This window comes from Cydia splendana, chromosome 19, assembly GCF_910591565.1.
Source record: "Cydia splendana chromosome 19, ilCydSple1.2, whole genome shotgun sequence".
In the NCBI taxonomy this organism is placed as follows: domain Eukaryota; kingdom Metazoa; phylum Arthropoda; class Insecta; order Lepidoptera; family Tortricidae; genus Cydia; species Cydia splendana.
In genome coordinates this window covers 3,285,322-3,305,288 of record NC_085978.1, presented here as the reverse complement: position 1 = coordinate 3,305,288, position 19,967 = coordinate 3,285,322, and the positions used below count along the sequence as shown (strand labels likewise).

The 19,967-nt window shown below is 42.0% G+C and overlaps 1 protein-coding gene and 1 pseudogene across 1 annotated transcript in view; one reads left to right on the top strand and one right to left on the bottom strand.

Annotated features, from left to right (window-relative positions):
• The window catches only part of LOC134799865 (uncharacterized), a 56,215-nt gene extending 36,248 nt beyond the window's left edge, over window positions 1-19,967 (top strand). Inside the window, exon 3 of the mRNA XM_063772271.1 lies at window positions 16,720-19,967. Coding sequence (XP_063628341.1) covers window positions 16,720-19,531 — 2,812 coding nt within the window. The 3' untranslated portion in view covers window positions 19,532-19,967. The remainder of the gene's footprint in view (window positions 1-16,719) is intronic.
• On the bottom strand, window positions 11,093-12,319 carry LOC134800308 (uncharacterized; annotated as a pseudogene).

Here is a 19,967-nt window from a genome sequence, read left to right as displayed (position 1 = left end):
TCCATGATTTATTTACGTACATGACAACACCGCCGGCTTTGTTTGTAGATTTGTGTGTTCGGAACGCCTGAAATCCAACTAGCTGTGGTATAATCGATCCATCATTGAGCCAACATTCCGTCAGGACAATTACATCCAAAACCAGTTTAAGTCTTGTTAAAGATATTAAAAATTGGTCAAAGTTCTTTTGAAGGCTCCTTATATTGTAAGTTAGTACTTTCAGGTTAAATTTTTTATCAATATACAGCTCGCATGACTCTGGGCAGTCAATGACATGGCAGGGCGTATCATCCTGATCAATATCTGAAATCAAAATGTTGAAGTCACCCATTATCGTATAGTTGAAAGTCAGGATACAATCGCTTAAGAATTTGTTCCTGCCATTTACTGTCTGAGCAGCGAGCTATCGCGGTTGGATTTGGTAGAGAACATAGGAAAGTATTGTTGATCGTAGTCATAACCTTATATGAGTGTGTGGTGAGACTGATAGCATTATTCATTGTGTGCGTGTTAGTGTATCTGTAAGGTGTTTGTGTTAAAGACTGTGAAATATTAGCTATCATGCAATGAGGATAGAGAAGTGTTAGAATAATCAGAAAAATGGAACAATTACGAAGTGCGAAAATTTTCTTCGGGAACGTAGGTCGAGGCGCCGACGTCCAGGATTTGTTCGGTGGGGGCGGGTATCGCAGCAGATGTCGCTCCGAGCCATCTTTCGAGGTCTTCGGCGCTCCGAATCGGAACTTCAGGGCAGCCCTCCTTCTTACGAATGAATATACTACCATTTCTGGTCCAGCAGAACTTGTATCCGGCCTTATTAGACTGCAGCCTAGAGTCACGAAATAACTCCCGATTTTCTTTGGTGAGCCGTTCATTGAAATACAGCTTTCTTCTGGGGCCATTAATTTCGATAGCATTCGTGTCCAGGTTGCGTCTGCTTTTGGCGGTCTTTAAAAATTCGTTCCTCTTGGCGCGGCGAACAAATTTTACCACTAACGGGCGTGGAAGCCTGCCCTCCGACTCTGGTAGCTTAGTTCCCCGAGGACCAACGCGAGTTACGAAGTCCAGGTCTTCTTCAGTCAGATTAAGGCCCATTTTTATCGCAGTAGTAAGGACAATGTGTGTTTTATTTTCGTTTGGGAACTCGTTCACGCCAATTATCTCTATCTCATTGCATAATCTGTCTTGTGCTTGTGCGTTTAGCTGGTTTTCGAGCTGAGAGATTCTTTGCTTAAGAAGGTCGTTTTCAGCTTCACGTTCTTCGAGAGCTCGAATGCGGATATCCGACTGAACTAAACGATTTTCTAGGTCCGCCAAACTATCGTTACACTTATCCAACTTTGAGTTGATGTTTTGCAGATTAAGGTTCATCTTGCTCATGTCCAAACGCATCAGCTGGATCTCAGCGGTTAGGGATGAAAGCGGATCGGGTCGCGTGTCTTCTTCTACTCCTTGGTTGCTGCTGGGTTCCGGAACGAGCGCAGGTGCTGATGCGGGTTGTTTTTTCTTCAGAGTTTCAGAACTCCCGCCCGCTGGAGCTGCGGCTGCGGCTGCGGCGCTGGCCGCTGCGAGGCGGACTGGTGTGTTAGTGTTGTCTGTTTTTGGTTGCCTGCAGCAGCATTCTTGGCACTTCCATAAACCCTTGTGTTGGGTGCTCATGGCAGCAAAAGTCTTAGGGTCTATGTTTGCGCACGCTAAATCATATTTCAGCTTACATAGGGAGCATGCCAGATATTCATTTCTCTTTGGAAAGGCGCTACCGCACCCCGCACAGACACTCGTTGTAGGTGGCATTTTTATTTTGTCAATAATCGATTTGGAAACTTACAATCGATTTGAATTCGATTACTCTTTTCTGCTAGCAACACTAAAATGCACCACGAGTGAAACGGAACGCATCAGTTAAAACTGTCACTGTCAGTTGGTATTCGACATCCAATCAGCTGGAACCGGTCCCGTTACTTTTACTACTAGTATGGATAGTACTTTTACTACTACTTACTAGTATGGACTCAAACAGCTTTGCTAAAGCTGAAAGAAAAGAATACCTTGACTTTGGGATCGGTCTTACCCGTGAAATCTTCCAATGATGATGATATGTACTTGTGGAGAGTAGGTACCAGATTAAGCATGGAGTATATTGGACCATTCAAATGCTCTAAACACCCCTTTAAGATATATGCAGGTACCTAAGTAGTCTGGACCAACAGCATAGAAGCCCGAAAAACTTACTTTGGTGTTAAGACCCCTTACATTTTGTTAAATTAGATCCAGTGAAGGTTTCAAATCAGGATTCCGAACTAAGTATTACTGGTTGGTTTTTGTCTGACTCCCATTGACGTTGGATTTACGAAATGACCACGATTATCGGGCTACATAGTTGGAAATAAACAGGATTCATACATTGTCGAGGGTACTCCTATTTTGAAAGTCTTGGAGTCCCCTTTGAGCTTAAGTTCATCGACAGTGCACCATGAATAACAGCAGATATGCCCGTATGTCCTCCGATCCTCAAGCTATATTCCACAGATGGATGAACTTGCGATGGTCCACCGCCCTGAGAGGGATTTTACACCGCTTTTTACTGCTGGTATCAGTTTTCTGAGATTTATCACGCACGAATTGGGAATTGTCGCTTTTGACGGCGGAGGCACTATTATTGCTTATCGGCCTGTGTTTATGTTTCTGTAGTTACTGCCCTTTATTCCAAACATTTGCCCCGTTCTCTAACTTATCGTCGACAAGTATCAGATGATTCCAACTCACTTAGCCTCTTAGTAACGTGTCAAATTTCTCAGCACAGTCCTTGAGTGCGGTCTGGTATTATATATAGAGCGGCAGATTATGTTAATCTACTGCGCTCTAGTTAAATCCAAAAAATCACCAGTTGGGCTCCCCTATATATTATTACATAGTTTTAAATGCTTATACCAACATTCTATTAATAATAACTTAACCCTCTTTCCATTAAATGCACTGCCTCATATACATTATCATTACCTTCTAAATTCGTTCATTACCTTCCCTGGCAAAATTGGAAGGAAAAGAAATGAATGAAACAGATATGAATGAAGTTTTTGAAGTTTTCGTCGCCTAGGTCGGTTGATATCAGACCTTGATTTCGCAGAATAAGCCACACGAAAGGCAACCCTAAAACACATCAATTAGGTATAATTTTAATAATGTACAATTGGTACTTACTGTATAAATCACTAGATGGCGATGAAGATTTATCTGAACCACACTCCTTCCCAACACGAGAGAACGTAGGTATTTTCGTCAAAAGCAACATACGGACGACCGCTGTGGTAGCACGCGGCCAACTGACTGACGAACAATGTGTTGTATCCGCTGGAAGTGCCATATACCCTTGCTATATAGCAAAATATAGCTAATCCATTTCTCGCGTCGGTAATGAAGAAATTGCTTGGACCATCACTTATAAGGCTGTAAAGTTTTATTGTTAATTTCTTAGCGTATAATATTATAGGATATAAAACATAACTAAATTACTTGTTTACTGAACCAACAACAAGTTTTCTATTTTTAGTATCTTAAGGTTCAAATGGAGGTCAAAGTTTAACTTCACGCGTTACATGCAGAGAGGAATGAAAATAGTGGGGGTTAATTGTAAATATAAAGAAAATAACCACCTTTTTAGAATTGTTCATTGCGGGCCAATATACTTTAGGTCCTATGTTACAACCTTGCATTAACAGATATTCGAAAACACCATCACATTTTTGGTAAATTGCAAATAATACCGATTTGCACGAAATGCGAGAATGACCCAATTACGATGAAAAATGCTTAAAAATTAATAACGGAGTCCTATGTACAGTCAGCTGCAGAGAAAAGGTACCACCCCTGCATACAAACTTCTATGTAGTGGTGGTACCTTTTGCTCTGCAGCTGACTGTAAAAAACCTGATGAAAGGCATTACAACAAAATCACGAAATTTCTGGAGTGATAAAGTCTAAAACTGCAAAAATGCGTACATACTTACACGTTGTTTATTAAATTTCTAACAAGAATATACAATAAAATAGTTGGTTTTTAACTGTTGTGTAAGATTTTGTGAAAATTAACATGCGTCATTTTTTTCTGGGACAAGCTTTAGGCTACTTTTGAGGCACGATTAATTTTTTTTTCATAGTTAAGTCATTGACTTAGATATAATATAATTATGCAGGTACTACGACGACGACGACGTACAGTATGACGTTCTCAATCAAAAGGTAGGTACCACATGCATTGTCGCTTGCCATAAGGACGCTCTGACAGGTTATTCGTATAAAGATACAAACCAATTTCGTCTTTATGGTAAGCGATAAAGTGATACCTTTTGATTGAGAACATATTACTTCGTAAAGACGGGCACTACGATGTGAGCTAGTTCGTTGGTGCACAAATCGCGTTTGTGCACATGTTCTTTGGTGCACACGTTACGCTTGGCATTATATGAACGGGATTTTTACTTTGAAATCTTATAGTTAAGTTTGATACTGTTGCAGTCAAAAGTGTGAACTGGTCAAAAGAACTTTTAACCGACAAAAACAGGCAAAACTGCTTTTGACTGAGCATGTTGGTCAAAAGTAGTTTTACTTGAAAATCATACCTATTTCTGGCAGCAGTTTCGTTTTTAGGGCGTAGCAAAAAAAAATAACCCTAACCTACCTATCTCTGGTAACAGTTTCGTTTTTAGGGCGTAGCAAAAAAAAATAACCCTAACCTACCTATTTCTGCATGGGAGCACTTTTGACTGGTAGTAACCATAGTCGAATAAAACATGGTCTTCCATTCCCAGAGTGACACGGGCCTACGTCACAACAACATGGCCGCTATATATAGCGCTATCGCATATTATCATATAGCGCTGTCGCATGATGACGTAGGCCCGTGTCAGTTAGGTGACCTAGAAAAGACGGGAATGGAGTACCAGGCGGAGTATATTATTATACCATGGTAGTAACAGTCACAATTACTATTAACCAATGATTTTCAGGTAAAACTACTTTTGACCAACATGCTCAGTCAAAAGCAGTTTTGCCTGTTTTTGTCGGTTAAAAGTTCTTTTGACCAGTTCACACGTTTGACTGCGACAATACCATTATATGGTAATATGTAATATGCAAAAATAAGAAGAGGCGCATGCTGAAATTTAGTATATCACTTAGATACTACAAACTTGACTTGGAACCTAAACTTAAACAATATCAACCTCAGACATCGCCGACGCTGAAAACCCTACCCCACGGCCCCCACCCCCTTACCTGCAACTGCATCAAAAATCTGAGTGGCTCCACTTCTTAAATGTATCTTATAGATCGTTTTTTTAGCATTAGAAAAAGACTACGCGATCTTGACGCGTCTTTTAATTGAAAAACGCTTTTTTTTTTAATCAGTAACTATATTTAATTACACAAACGGGTCTACCGCGATATAATTTCATTGTTTTTACCTTTAATTCCGACGTTTCAGCTGAGTTGCACCATGGTATAATAATATACTCCGCCTGGTACTCCATTCCCGTCTTTTCTAGGTCACCTAACTGACACGGGCCTACGTCATCATGCGACAGCGCTATATGATAATATGCGATAGCGCTATATATAGCGGCCATGTTGTTGTGACGTAGGCCCGTGTCACTCTGGGAATAGAAGACCATGTTTTATTAGACTATGAGTTGCACCAGCTGTGGTCACGGAAAGACTGACGTCCCAACAAATGTCAACGGAGATATTAATAAAACACCACTAAACTACCCGAAATTAGTTTATAAAAATGTTCGGGGTAGACAAAGAAATTGCAGCTACCCGTTAAAGTTTAATGTTTATTGTCCACGGCACGACACGCAACACTCACAGTATCCGTACACTGGTCCGAAGATATATCCGCTGGTTTCAACATTTGAATCACTGGTCCCCAAGTAGACGATAATTTGTACCCGTCCTCACGATTGAAATTTTTAGGGTGTTTTTTAATTTCAATCGCCTCTCTCACGATCCGCGGATAATAGAGTCAGCCTTTCCGTGACCACAGCTGGTGCAACTCAGCTGAAACGTCGGAATTAAAGGTAAAAACAATGAAATTATATCGCGGTAGACCCGTTTGTGTAATTAAATATGTGTACAAAACGCGAGAGTTTAAAGTGTTAAATCAGTAACTATTACATATGAAAGCAAAAGAATGAAATAATCGTATATGATTCATAATTGTTACATATTGGCCGTGACTTGTTTTTCAAAAGTGTTTTTGGGAAGTACTTGGGGTGCGAAATGACCAACAACCGGTATGTAACGAAGCTAGTTTATTACTGACTGGTGGGGGCGGCGCGGGCGCATACACCTCACTCCTTCCCCTTTAATTTTGAAACCTGATAACAATAAGAAAACACAAGAATTAAAACTAACACTTATTTACTACCCTTTTTTTTTTACAAAGTATAGTCTATTTTCTTAGTCCTAGGCCTCAAGGTGGGCCCAATCCGTAGCGGCCGCGCGGGGGCGTTATCCGCGATGGATGAGGATGCAGGTTCCACATTCGAAACGAAAACTTGCTCTGCCTCCTTTTCCACCGGTAACTCTGTGTTACACTCCTCACTTTCTATTTCACTGGAAACGGAATCCGACCGCTGAGTGACAGTCACTGGAGAAGGAGGCGGATTAAGTGGTAGCGGGGGCGAAGATGGCGGCGATGCCGAGGGCGGTGGCGGAGTGAACCACGTATCCTTGTCATCGTCCTCACCTTTTCTTACATTGCTGTCAAATTTTGTGCTCCCCGTATACCTCATGATCTGATCAATGTGCCGTTTGCACAAAACATTGTAATCGTTACCATATATTTCAAACATCCGGTTACCAATTATATTTTGTATTAAACCTAAAGTCCAAAATTGTTTCCTTGCTGTAAACCATTTTAACCATACTTTATCCCCTTTTTTAAATTGTCTACTATGCAGCCCTTCATTGTGATCTTTTAAAACAAAATCATTTTTACGTTGAGGTAAAACCAGATCCAAACGTGACCTCAAGCTACGGCCAAACATGATTTGCGCTGGCGATAAACCAGTAGAACAATGCGATGTATTTCGATATTCAAATAAATATCCTAATAACTTATTATGTACATCTGTTTGTGAATGGGCGGTAGATAATATACATTTTAACATCTTTTTACATATTCTTACAGAATTTTCCGCTTGCCCATTGCTTGCTGGGTGGTAAATAGGCGATGTTACATATCTAATGCCATTTATCGCACAAAAATGTTCAAATTCTGTTGACTTAATTTTAACATCGTTATCTGATACAATAACATGTGGCACGCCAAACCTTGAAAACAATTCTTTCAACTCGTTTATTAGAGGTCGTGTAGACGTACCGCTTTTCATAAACAAACATTCGAGCCATTTGCTATACGCATCTATAACAATTAAGTATACCCGCTGCTCAAACGACATGTAGTCGATATGTATCCTATGCCAAGCGGCCGAAGGGCGAGGCCAAGGCGCGGGCGCGGCGCGAGGAGGGGATGGTCGCGCAGCCACACAAACTGCACATGATCCTATCCATTGTTCGATATCGGAATCAATTTTTGGCCACCACAATTTACTACGCGCGATACTCTTTGTTTTTACTATACCTAAATGACCAGAATGCAAGTCCTGTAATATCTGATTACGATACGGCGTTGGAATAACTACCCGATGGCCACGGAACAAGCAACCGTTATCTACTTCCAAGTCAGCTTTGCAATTGAAAAAAGGCATAACTGAACTGCAAGTGATTTTTCGTGGCCATCCGTGGCTCATATACTTAATCACAGTTTGCTACACTGGATCAGCTTCGGTAGCATTCCTTAAGTCATCAAATGTTACTGGTGCCACATTTGCGTCTAAAAATTTTAGAAAAGATATTTCTCCCTCTTCCTCTTCATCATCACATTCCGGCAGCGGCGCGCGAGAGAAATAATCCGCTACTATATTTTTCGAGCCACTTATGTATTGTACGTCGTAATTATAGGCCGACAGTATAATCGCGTAACGTTGAAGTCGAGACGCCGCCATTACGGATATCCCCACCTTTTTACCAAAAATTGATAATAAAGGTCGATGGTCCGTTTTTAAAATAAATGGCTCCTGTCTACCATATAAATACTGGTGGAAGCGCTTTACTCCAAATATTAAGGCAGTAGCTTCCTTCTGAATTTGGCTGTAATTTCGCTCACTAGCCGTTAACGATCGCGAGGCAAAAGCAAGTGGACGTTCCGCTCCCGTTTGGGGATCACGCTGACTCAGCACGGCGCCAAGACCAGGCCCAGCATCTACCGATAACACTAGCTGTGCCGCGGGGTCAAAATGACCCAGTACCCGATCAGAACACAATTCTTTTTTTACGCTTTCAAAAGCCTCTTGCTGTCGGGAACCCCACTCCCATTTAGCCCCGTTGCGCAATAATTCGTGGAGAGGGCTCAACATGCCTGACGCGTTAGGTACGAAACTGCGGTAATAATTGACCATACCTAAAAATCGCTGGACGTCTAAAATATTTGCCGGTTTAGGGGCATTTAAAATAGCCTCGGTTTTCTTGGGGCATGCACGTAGACCATTTTTATCTATTACAAAACCGAGATATGTTACACTATTTTTAAACAAGTCACATTTACTTTTTTGCAATCGTAACCCCGAGTCATGAAACCTTTTTAAAACCTCCCGTAATCGCGATAAATGTAATTCATCAGTAGGTCCTGTTACGCATACGTCATCGAGCCAACAGCTGACTCCTTCTATACCTACTAGGAGTGTCTCCATTGTGCGCTGGAAAATAGCCGGCGCGTTAGCTAGTCCATATACGAGCCTCGTATACTTATATAACCCTTTTGATGTATTTATAGTAGTGAGCTCTTGTGAGTCGTCTGATAAAACGAATTGATTATATGCGTTACTAAGGTCGAGTTTCGTATAACGATTACCGCCACCGAGCCGCGCAAACACCTCTTCGATGCGGGGCATAGGGTACCTATCTATTATCATATCTTTATTGAGCGTTACGGAAAAATCACCCGCTATCTTAATTTTACCGTTGTCCTTCAAAACGGGCACTATAGGTGTCGCATATTTAGAAAAATTTACGGGTACCAATATACCTAAACCAACAAGCCTATCAATTTCTTCCTCTACCCTATTTTTAATAGCAAAAGGAACTGTACGAGGTTTAAAGAATTTAGGTGTAACATTATCTTTTAATTTTAATTCTACTTGAAATTTGTCAATTTTTCCTAAGTCTTCATTAAAAAGGCTCGAATATTCGCTCAGCAACCGCGGTAGCTCACTTCGAAACGATTCCGAACTAACAAAATTAATTTTTTGTTCATCAATAGCAAAATACATGTTAAACTTGGTCATAAAGTCACGGCCCAATAGACCTAACCGACTACCATCCTCCATTACATAAATATCGATGTCATGTGTTTTTTTTAAATATGTTATTTTTGTAGTGAAATAGCCTAATGGCGCGACTTGATGACCATTGTAGAAACACCACAGACCAACCCCTATAGACCGAGCTTATAGGACGACTCGCGGCCACCGCCCGTATGGTGTATAGGTCAAATATAAGATTGTTCGCGCGCCGCTCCGATCAGTTGCGCCCAAGGTTACGACCTGTTAGCAGTGTGCACGAGTCTAAGAAAATAAATCGTAAACTATTGAATTCATTGGGAAATCATGGGATATTGCAGCGTAAAATGGTGTGGCAAGTCATCTAAGACATCCACTTACGAAACAGATGGAATAACATCCCACAGGAAAGTCAAATTCATTATTTCATTGAATAATGTTTCTTGTCCGCGGGGTTCATTTTATACTGGTCGTAAGCAGAGGCGAAGTATGTCCGTCCCTTTTCGTCAACTTGAAAATGCAATGCGCTATCCCTTTCCCGTTCGACTAGTGATGTGACGATGATGGTTTTTCAGTTGCGGAAACTTCGTGCTTCGTCATACCGTATTGTACCATTTTAGACATAATATATAGGTAATATGTTGTGTAAGTTTTTTAGAATCCTCTAGGCCAGCGGAGCAGTTAGGCCGCATGTCACGAGATGGACCTGATGACGAACTTCAAAGAAGTGCGAGGGAACTCGGTGTTGGTTTGTGATAGACATATGTTGTATGGGTTTTTTAGAATCCTCTAGGTGAGCAGTTAGGTCTCATGTCACGAGATGGACCTGATGACGAACTTCAAAGAAGTGCGAGGGAACTCGGTTTTGGTTTGTGATAGACATATGTTGTATGGGTTTTTTAGAATCCTCTAGGTGAGCAGTTAGGTCTCATGTCACGAGATGGACCTGATGATGAACTCCAAAGAAGTGCGAGGGATCTCGGTGTTGGTTTGTGATAGACATATGTTGTATGGGTTTTTTAGAATCCTCTAGGTGAGCAGTTAGGTCTCATGTCACGAGATGGACCTGATGATAAACTTCAAAGAAGTGCGAGGGAACCCGGTGTTGGTATGTATTAGACATATGTTGTATGGGTTTTTTAGAATCCTCTAGGTGAGCAGTTAGGTCTCATGTCACGAAATGGACCTGATGATGAACTTCAAAGAAGTGCGAGAGAACTCGGAGTTGATTTGTAATAGGCATATGTTATTGGTCCATTTGAATATGTTTTCAATACAACCTTATATGACCTTAATAAACCGGACAAAAGAAAATAATTGTATGAGATTTTGGCGACACTTTTTTCTCGTATCGAATGAGATTGCGATTCTGAGTGGAAATAATATAAAAATTCTAAACTTTAAAATTCATGTTCTGGGTACTTTAAACAGAAATGCCCTAATAAGTTAAGTAAACATTTCAGGTACATTGTTAAATTACTTAATGAAATATTAAATTAATCAATATAAATATTAAGTAAGTTTACTCTAAGTATTCTAAATTGGTAACAATTTTACCACAATAAATTTCGGTGTCACTGGTAGCAGTACCCACTACCTGTAATGAACATGTCCCATCCCTACGCTTACACGTGTCAGCGCGCCATGTTTGAAACGACCAATCGCAACGCCGTGAGCACCCCTCCCGCACCTCACAGTTTGGTGATTTGCGTCGGGAACAAAATGGCCAATATTAGGTTTCTAGAGGCGGTGTTCTGTGAGAAACACATTCTCATATCGCATTTTTTTAATTTACAGTCCGAAAAGGTTTTATAATATAATTTATCACTTATCACACTCGGCCCTGAACCACAATCAAGTTCCATTGTTAAGTTTTTACCGTTAAGGTCCACTTCCAATAATATTGGTGCATTATTAACGTACCTTAAATTAAATAGCTCGCACTCCTTGCAACCTTCAGCACTCTGAGAGACCTCAGCTGATCCATCAAGGTCAGCTTGAATGCAGTTAACACGACACTGTTTCGCCTTCTCAGCGCTGCACACCTTTTTTAAGTGCCCTTTTTGTCCACACACCTGGCAGCGGTAGTTCTTGTATTTACATTTACTTGCGTCGTGGCTCTTAAGCCCGCACACGGAGCAGCGTCGAGAGTCGGAGGACCCCCCGGTACCAGGGCGACTAGTACCAACCCGGTACATCGGCTCCTGCTTCACTTGCACGACGGCAGCAGGAACAGACGTAGTACGTGCGCTTCTAGCATACGCAGCCTTCTGGGCCACTTCCACGGCCTTCGCGAACGTCAACGTGGCAGCATCCTGCTCGAACAGCCGGTCGCGCTCTGGGCCTACGCTCAGCCCCAGCACGAATCTGTCCCTATGCAGCTCATCCAAGGGGGCTCCAAACTCGCAGCGTACAGCAAGTCCACTTATTCGAGCCGCCCATTGTTCGATGTTTTCTGCAACGTCACGCGTCGCCTCGTAAAATTTCGCCCGTTCGACGAAAATACAACGTTTTGGCGCTAATTGTTTATCTAACGCAGCTACTAGCTCCTCGAACTTAGAATCCTCGACCTTCTTCGGATGCACTAAGTTCCTTACCAGTCGGTATGTCTCGTCACTTAAATGAGTGTTAAAAGCAAAGCACACTTATTGTCCTCGGTCACCTTATTTAACTTAACATATTGCACTAATCTGCTTTTAAAAATCTCCCATTCCTGGGAATTGTGGTCAAACGCGGTTAAACTTCCGAGGATATTTGACATGATTTAAAAACAGATTAAATTATAATCACACACACGCGGTAAACGTCCGTTCGTCGCCAGTGGGAAGTACTTGGGGTGCGAAATGACCAACAACCGGTATGTAACGAAGCTAGTTTATTACTGACTGGTGGGGGCGGCGCGGGCGCATACACCTCAGTTTTTCAATAAAAAGACACGTCAAGATTGTTTACCTTTTTTCTAATTCTAAAAAAAACGAACTATAGGAACACGAAGATTCATTCTGCCAAAGGAAATCTTTTTTCAGAAAACACCGTATTTGTCCTTTTTAGGGTTCCGTACCCAAAGGGTAAAACGGGACCCTATTACTAAAACTCCGCTGTCCGTCCGTCCGTCTGTCACCAGGCTGTATCTCACGAACCGTGATAGCTAGACAGTTGAAATTTTCACAGATGATGTATTTCTGTTGCCGCTATAACAATAAATACTAAAAACAGAATAAAATAAAGATTTAAGTGGGGCTCCCATACAACAAACGTGATTTTTGACCGAAGTTAAGCAACGTCGGGCGGGGTCAGTACTTGCATGGGTGACCGTTTTTTCTTGCCGTTTTTTGCATTATGGTACGGAACCCTTCGTGCGCGAGTCCGACTCGCACTTGCCCGGTTTTTTATGGTTTGTGCAGGTACGACTTAATAGAAGGTACCTACGGTGAGTTCACAAACATTATAACTTATAAGCCCAACGTTCCAAAAATGTGTAGATGTCTAGTCAAATGTCCCTTTGTCGCTTAACATAAGGACGAAATTTGCTTGTAATTTTATACGAATAACCTGTCCAAGCGTCCTTATGGCAAGCGACAAAATGGGACCCTTTGACTAGACATTTTTGCTTGGAAACGACACAAATATTATATTTGGGCATTTTCACTCAAAAATACCTATACCATTTACTTTTTTTTTAATCCATCAACTTTTGGGTTATTTCTACTCAGAATCACGAGGACTATCGATTTAAAAAGAAAAAAAATGTGTCTCAAAAAAAATTACAGTTTTGTAACCCATTTTCACATACTTACATTTTGTATGGAAACCGACACCCAAAATTTGTATGAAAATCGGGGTACACTTTTTTCTTTGTCTGATTCAATAGTACTCGTGATTCTGAGTCTAAATAACCCAAAAGTTGATGGTTTTTCGAAAAAAAGTAAAACTGAATACCCCCACTAAGACTTTATTGTCAGTGTTTTAGAGGCGTGTAAATACTGTAAATGTTTATGGAACTTTGGCAAAGATGTTTGTGAACTCGTCTGTACCTATTCAAAGTAGGTACAGGTACCATAGTCTATTATGATTACCTACTTATAACATATGTTAGGTAACTTTTTGAAAGATCCTATAGTGAAGCTAAAAAGCAACTGACCAAAAAATAGTCTACGCACGGTACCGTCTATTTTTCATTTCTCATGCTCTGAAAGGAGGGTCATTGTTGTTCTAAAATGTGTGCCGAAAATGATACGTTTCTAGACTACAGCATTTTATTTTCCAAATACAATTTTTTTTAAGATAAACAATTGAAGTAAGTATGGTTTTTTAATGGATTTATAATACAATATCCATTCTGATATTTAACAATAACGATACTTTTAAACACCTAAATTGTTAATTAAAGTAGGTACCTGCAAAAAATAGTAAACAGTATATAAATAAAGTACCTACCCTCAAGAAATAGTATATAAATTTATTATTCCTTAGTCATGTTTAAAAAAAAACACATGCTTATTTACTTTCCTCGTAGGTATTCGAAAAGAAAAGTAGAGTGTTTAACTCGGGTGAAAAGCACCATTTCATCCCTTTGGTTACCGTCAACCGGGGTCAATAAATAATAATAAAAAAAATCATTTATTCAGATGAAATAAACCCTATTATACAGATTTTTTCTTCTGCCAAACTGCAGGGCAGTTTGTTGGCAGAGGGAACTCCCTTAAAACATAGATGGGTAGACTTAGCTAATTGCCTAATTAATTGTTAACTTAAGTACATCTTATTGCTTATGCTGGTAACTTTATCTTAATTTTAGGGATTTTAACTTTATAGGGATGGCGGGGGTGAATAGGGCCGAACTTATGTGATTAACCTGACAATTTCTTAAAAAAATACCCGCATAAAATGCAACCCTATTCACCCCCGTTGACGGTAATAATCCACTATGTCGAGTGGCAAAGCGCTTGCGTACATGAGTCAAATATGCAAGGTAAACTCTGCATATGATAAAGAACAGTTAACAAAGGCTGGTAAAAACCCTAAAAGCTTAAGGCAATCAATAAATAATATCACTAACCGAAAACCTAACAAAACCGAAAATACTGAAGTACTAGATATTAAAATTACTCCTTTTGAATCTGTAAATGCCGTTAACAAGTACTTTGCTGACGTTGGGAAATCTTTGGCAGAAAATATTTTATCAGACAATACCCATCAACCTCATACAGCTGATAAACACTCTAATCCCCTATTATCTTCTTTTGTGCTACTAGAAACTGACCCTAAGGAAGTTCATACTATTTTAATGAGTCTGAAATCAGATAGTGCCCCGGGTTGGGATAACATCTCGGCAAAGTTCTTAAAAATGGCTAGCAGCTTTATTGTACCTGTTCTCACCCACCTATTTGAACTATAGAAATATATTGAACTAAAGAAAGCGATTACAAAAGCCCCAGTATACAAAAGCGGGAGCAGAGACGAAGCATCAAACTACAGGCCTATCTCAGTACTACCAGCTATTTCAAAAATCTTAGAGAAACTCCTCAATAACCGACTTATAACTTACCTCGACAAGTTCAGTATAGGTACTTTCAAATTCGCAATATGGTTTTAGGAAAGCTATGTCAACCGAAGATGCGGTGACAACTCTTTCTTCTTTAATAGTAAATAAAATTGACAATAACCAAAAATGCTTAACAGTCTTCTTAGACCTTAAAAAAGCTTTCGACACTGTTTCTATTCCCTCTCTGGTTAAAGCATTAGAAAACATAGGCATAAGAGACATTCCATTGAAGTTATTATACAGGATGTCCCATAAGTGACACGTCACAGTGACACTGGAGGTAGACCAAGCCAAGAGGACCCAAACCAACTTAACATGACCCCAGTAAAAGTGGCACCGTTTTTGAGTTATTGCCAAATTAAGGTTTTTCATGAATTTTGACCGTTTTTAACATTGTTAGTGCCAGTGTGCACTCGGAAAGGTCTCGAAGTTAGTTTTTTTATGTGTACGGCATCATGAATAGTTAATTAAGATAACAGAATAGGTATTTTATCGATAAACAATGTAAAATGCAAAAAAGTACTGGTTTAATCTTGAATTAAATTCACAGCGAAACGTTAATTTCGACTTTGACCACCTGTCGTGAAAAAAAATTACTAGAAAAGTAGTGAGCAAATAACGTCAAAATATTGAGCATGTTATGCAGATTCAAAAATGCAGATCCTTCTATTTCAAATGTAGATAGTACTAAATATCTTAGTATTTTAGTTGACCAACGACTATCCTGGCACCTGCACACTGAGCTAATAATGTCCCGTACAAGAAAATTAATTTGGATATTTAAAAACCTGAGACACAAAGCCTCCAAGAACCTACTCAAACAGATATATTTAACCCTAGCCCAATCTATTCTTACTTATTGTATACCTGTTTGGGGAGGCGCCACGAAAATAAAATTTCTTGAACTTGTAAGAGCCCAAAGATCTCTATTAAAAGTAATTCACTTTAAGCCTTTTAGATACCCCACCACAGATCTGTATTTATTAAACTATCTGACGTTTTATCTGTTAGAAAGCTATATATTTTATTTGATACTCTAAGACTGCACAAATCTATGCATTTAAAACCCATTGTACACAATAGAAGAAGGAAAGATAATATTGTACCAATCACGACTATTACACACACCTACCCACTACCTTTGCGAGTAGACAATTCACCACTAGATCTGCAAAAGTGTATAACTTTATTAACAAGCAATTGAATGGATCAAGACAAAAACATACTATGATATTGAAAACTTAGTACAAAACGCTGTTGAAATTTAATTCTGATTCACATATTATACACATGTCATATCTAATATGAAAAGGATAGTACATACATAGATATATAAATTTAATTTCATGTTTTAATATTCTTTCTAGAGATTTTTGTTTTTTTTTTGTTATAATTTGCGTTATATTTAATTTTTACTATAATAAAGAGTTCTTGTTTGATTATTCTTCATCATATGTTTAAATTTACCAACTAAGAGAAGAGCAGTACCTCTTAACACAGGTAATGATTTACTTAAAAAGAGGTACCATCACTTTATGTACAATGTAAACTACTGTTGATTGAATAAATAATTTTTAATTTTTTAATTTTAAAACTCATTCTATGCAATTAATTACGTACGTTTTACTCAAAAAACAAGATATATTTACAAGGTAGGGGTTACAATTCTGGTTGATTCAATATGTAAGTACCTACCTAACGCATTAATTTCCTTAATGTCTATACTGGTAGGCGCTAAAAGCACTATTTTATCTACGGTCCTAATTGTTACAGTACGGACGAGGATGCCCGCCAAGCGATGATGCTCGACTGCGGGAAAATAAAGGAGATCCAGGTCAAACTACACCTGAGCTCCCGCTCCGAGATGCACAAGGTCATCGAGCAAGCGAGACAGACGGTGCCGATCCTCACGCTCACCGCGCCGGCCCCGGCGCCCGCGCCGCCGCCGGCCCCCGTCCTCCCCGCGCCCGTCACCGTCACCCCGACCATCACCCCCTTCTCAGCCGCTCTTGGCAACTCCATGTCAGGCTTCGGCATCCCCGGAATAGGCAACCCTAACGAGATACCGCAACCCGCTGTCATTGAACCACCCGCGCCGCTTGTAAGCCCTACTGAAATTCTAGATGAAGACGACAGGACGGAAAGGAAACGCAGCAAGGAAAAGGATAGACGGCGTTCGCGAACGCGATCCAGGTCTCGTGATAGGGATCGGAAGGACCGTAAACGGGATAGGCGCGACCGATCCCGCTCGCGCGACAGACGCCGTAATAGAGATCGCAGCCGCAGTCGCGATAGACGAGATCGAAAACGGGACAGGAAAGACCGCAGCCGATCGCGAGACCGATCTGACAAGACCTCACCACGCCGCTCCCATGACCGTCGCAACAATCGCAAGTCTCCCGACAAGACGATCAATCTTGTTGACGATACCCCCGCGCCCCCACCGGCGCCGATGTTCGGCAATCCGAACCAGGTCAATCCAAACATGCAGCAAATTATGAACAACGCCATCGCTTCCATGCAGGGATCACCCAACGCGATGGATTCGCCGATAAACAGATTTAGTGATCCCACTATCAATGACGCTTACAACAAACTGAGCGAACTGGGTAAAAAGCGTAACCCTAACGCTTTCCAGGGTGAGCAGAATGGAGGAAACAGATTTGCAGGCGGAAGAGGCGGTGGACCTCGAGGTGGCAGTACTTTTAGGCGAGAGGGTCGCTCTCGCTTTGAAAACGATCAGCAACACACTACACCAGACTGTTGCGTGGCCATCAGAAACGCGCCCAACCATACCAGCTACGGAGACGTCCGTCGCTTCTTCCCTTTCCTCATCGACAAGCACGGAATCAAGATGATCAACGACAACACCGGCCGTCGCACCGGCAACATCTTCGTGAGATTCTGCGATCCTCGCTCTAAGCAGCTCGCTTTACAACGGAAGAATAACGAGTTGAAGGGGGAGATGGTCGTAGTGGAAGCGTTAGATGATGACACTTATGAGAGCGCAGTGGACTCGTACATGCCATTCCGAGACAATAACGCTCCTGAAGAGAACCAACCACGCATACCTCCCCCACAAGCCCCCATTTGTACTGTTCTGCGTCTCTCAGAGCTTCCAAACTTTGTCAAAGAACACGACATCATCAAAACCTTCAGCGATTTCTCTTTACTTTCCATCATGCTCAACGACTGCCGCATGACCAGAACTAAGACCGCCTTTGTCCAGTTTGCAAAACCCGAAGACGCGAGAATGGCCATGGAGAGGCGGAACAGTTACGCATTCGGAAAGAGACTGCCTATTATTACATGTGTCACTGACGAAGAGTATGAGAAAGAGAAGTCTATTCAGAGTGAAAAGATTGATTTTCCGAGTCAGAACGAGCCGCCGCCGATGGAGCCGGTGGAAGAGCGAGGGCCTAGAGACCCGCGCCAGCGGAGATTCGAAGGCGCTCAGCCCCAGCAGCCCACTCAAGGCCAACAGCCGGTGCCCTTCTTTAGCGCGCCCTTCGTTCAGCAGCAACAACCCTTCGCTGGCAACTTCCCTCCGAACGCACAGTTTGGCGGATTCCCTGGGAATGGTGCCATGGACCCGCGCACCGCCGCCGCCAACTGGGCCAATCGTCCCGGCTTCCCAAACCAGATGCAGCCTCAGATAACTCAAGGACCGGACATAGAAGACGAGCTTGACTGCGTGCTCATGAAGGGTCTGCCCTGTGACGCCACGGACCGTACTATAGTAAAGTTCTTGTCTGATACAGGCGCGGTACCGGCCCGAATCCATCTCATGCTAGATCCCGCCGGCGTCCCTTCGGGCGATTGCTTCTGCGAGTTCCGTACGGCAAGCGAAGCGCGCCGGGCGGCTTCAAAACACGGACATAATCTCGACGGCTGCAGAGTTACTGTCGATTTAGTGCCACGCGGCGTCGTCGAGGAAGCTCTAGAAGGGCCTAAACAGCCTGATCATAGAGACGGACTTATGGATAACGGTCCACATGGAAATGGTCCTCACGGAAACGGTCCGCCACAGTTCTTCGACGGTCCGCGCGGTGCCACGCGCGGGGGATTCCGTGGCAGAGGAGGATTCGATCGCGGCGGCTTCGACCGTGGCTTTGACCGAGGCGGCTTTGATCGTGGCGGTTTCAACAGGGGAGGTTTCGACCAGGGCAGGGTCTGGAACGACCGCGGGCGTGGTGGTTTCGACCGTGGTCGCGGTCGCGGCGGTTTTGACAGAGGCCGCGGTCGCGGCAGGGGTCGAGGGGGTTTCGAGAACGGCGGCCGCGACACGCGCGACACGCGCGACATGCGCGAGGATGACGACTCGGCGCTGGAAGACTTCGGCGCCCCGGGCTGTGTGTTGTCTTTAGAGAACGTCCCGTTCCGCGCTTCAGTCGATGATATCCTCAACTTCTTCGGCGACTTCGAGCTTACTCAGGATGACGTGATAAGACGTTACAACGAGCGCGGTCAACCGACGGGCGACGCGAGGGTCGCCTTCCGTACGCCGTTTGACGCACAACGCGCGCTCAACACCCGCCACATGGGAACCATCCAAGACAGGAGAGTGAGCCTGACGCTTCTCTAGCGCCGCGACAAGGGCTCGGACTCGGATTCAAGCGACGAGCGGATCTACACACTTATGTAAATATAGTGGAATAGCAGTGTGGACAGACTGATATTAATTGTATGGTTTACAACGTTGAGTTGATTCATACAAATTATGCGAAGGCCCCTTTAGACATGTCTTAAGTCTTTTCAGTCTTTTTATCGAGACTTTCACGCTGATTTTTCTATACAAATGTCTATTTTCAGTCTTTTGCAGAAAGCTAAATTAAATCATGTCTAAAGCGGCCTTATGATTTTTTGTTGTTAGGTCATATGAAGCACTTTTAGTGCAATTTTGTGATTGCGTTGCGTTTGTACTGTACAGCTAGTAATATTAGCTGGTAGATAGATTTACGTTTTATGTATAAAAGTATGGAAGGTACTTTAAAATAAAATAATGACATTCACAGTATAAA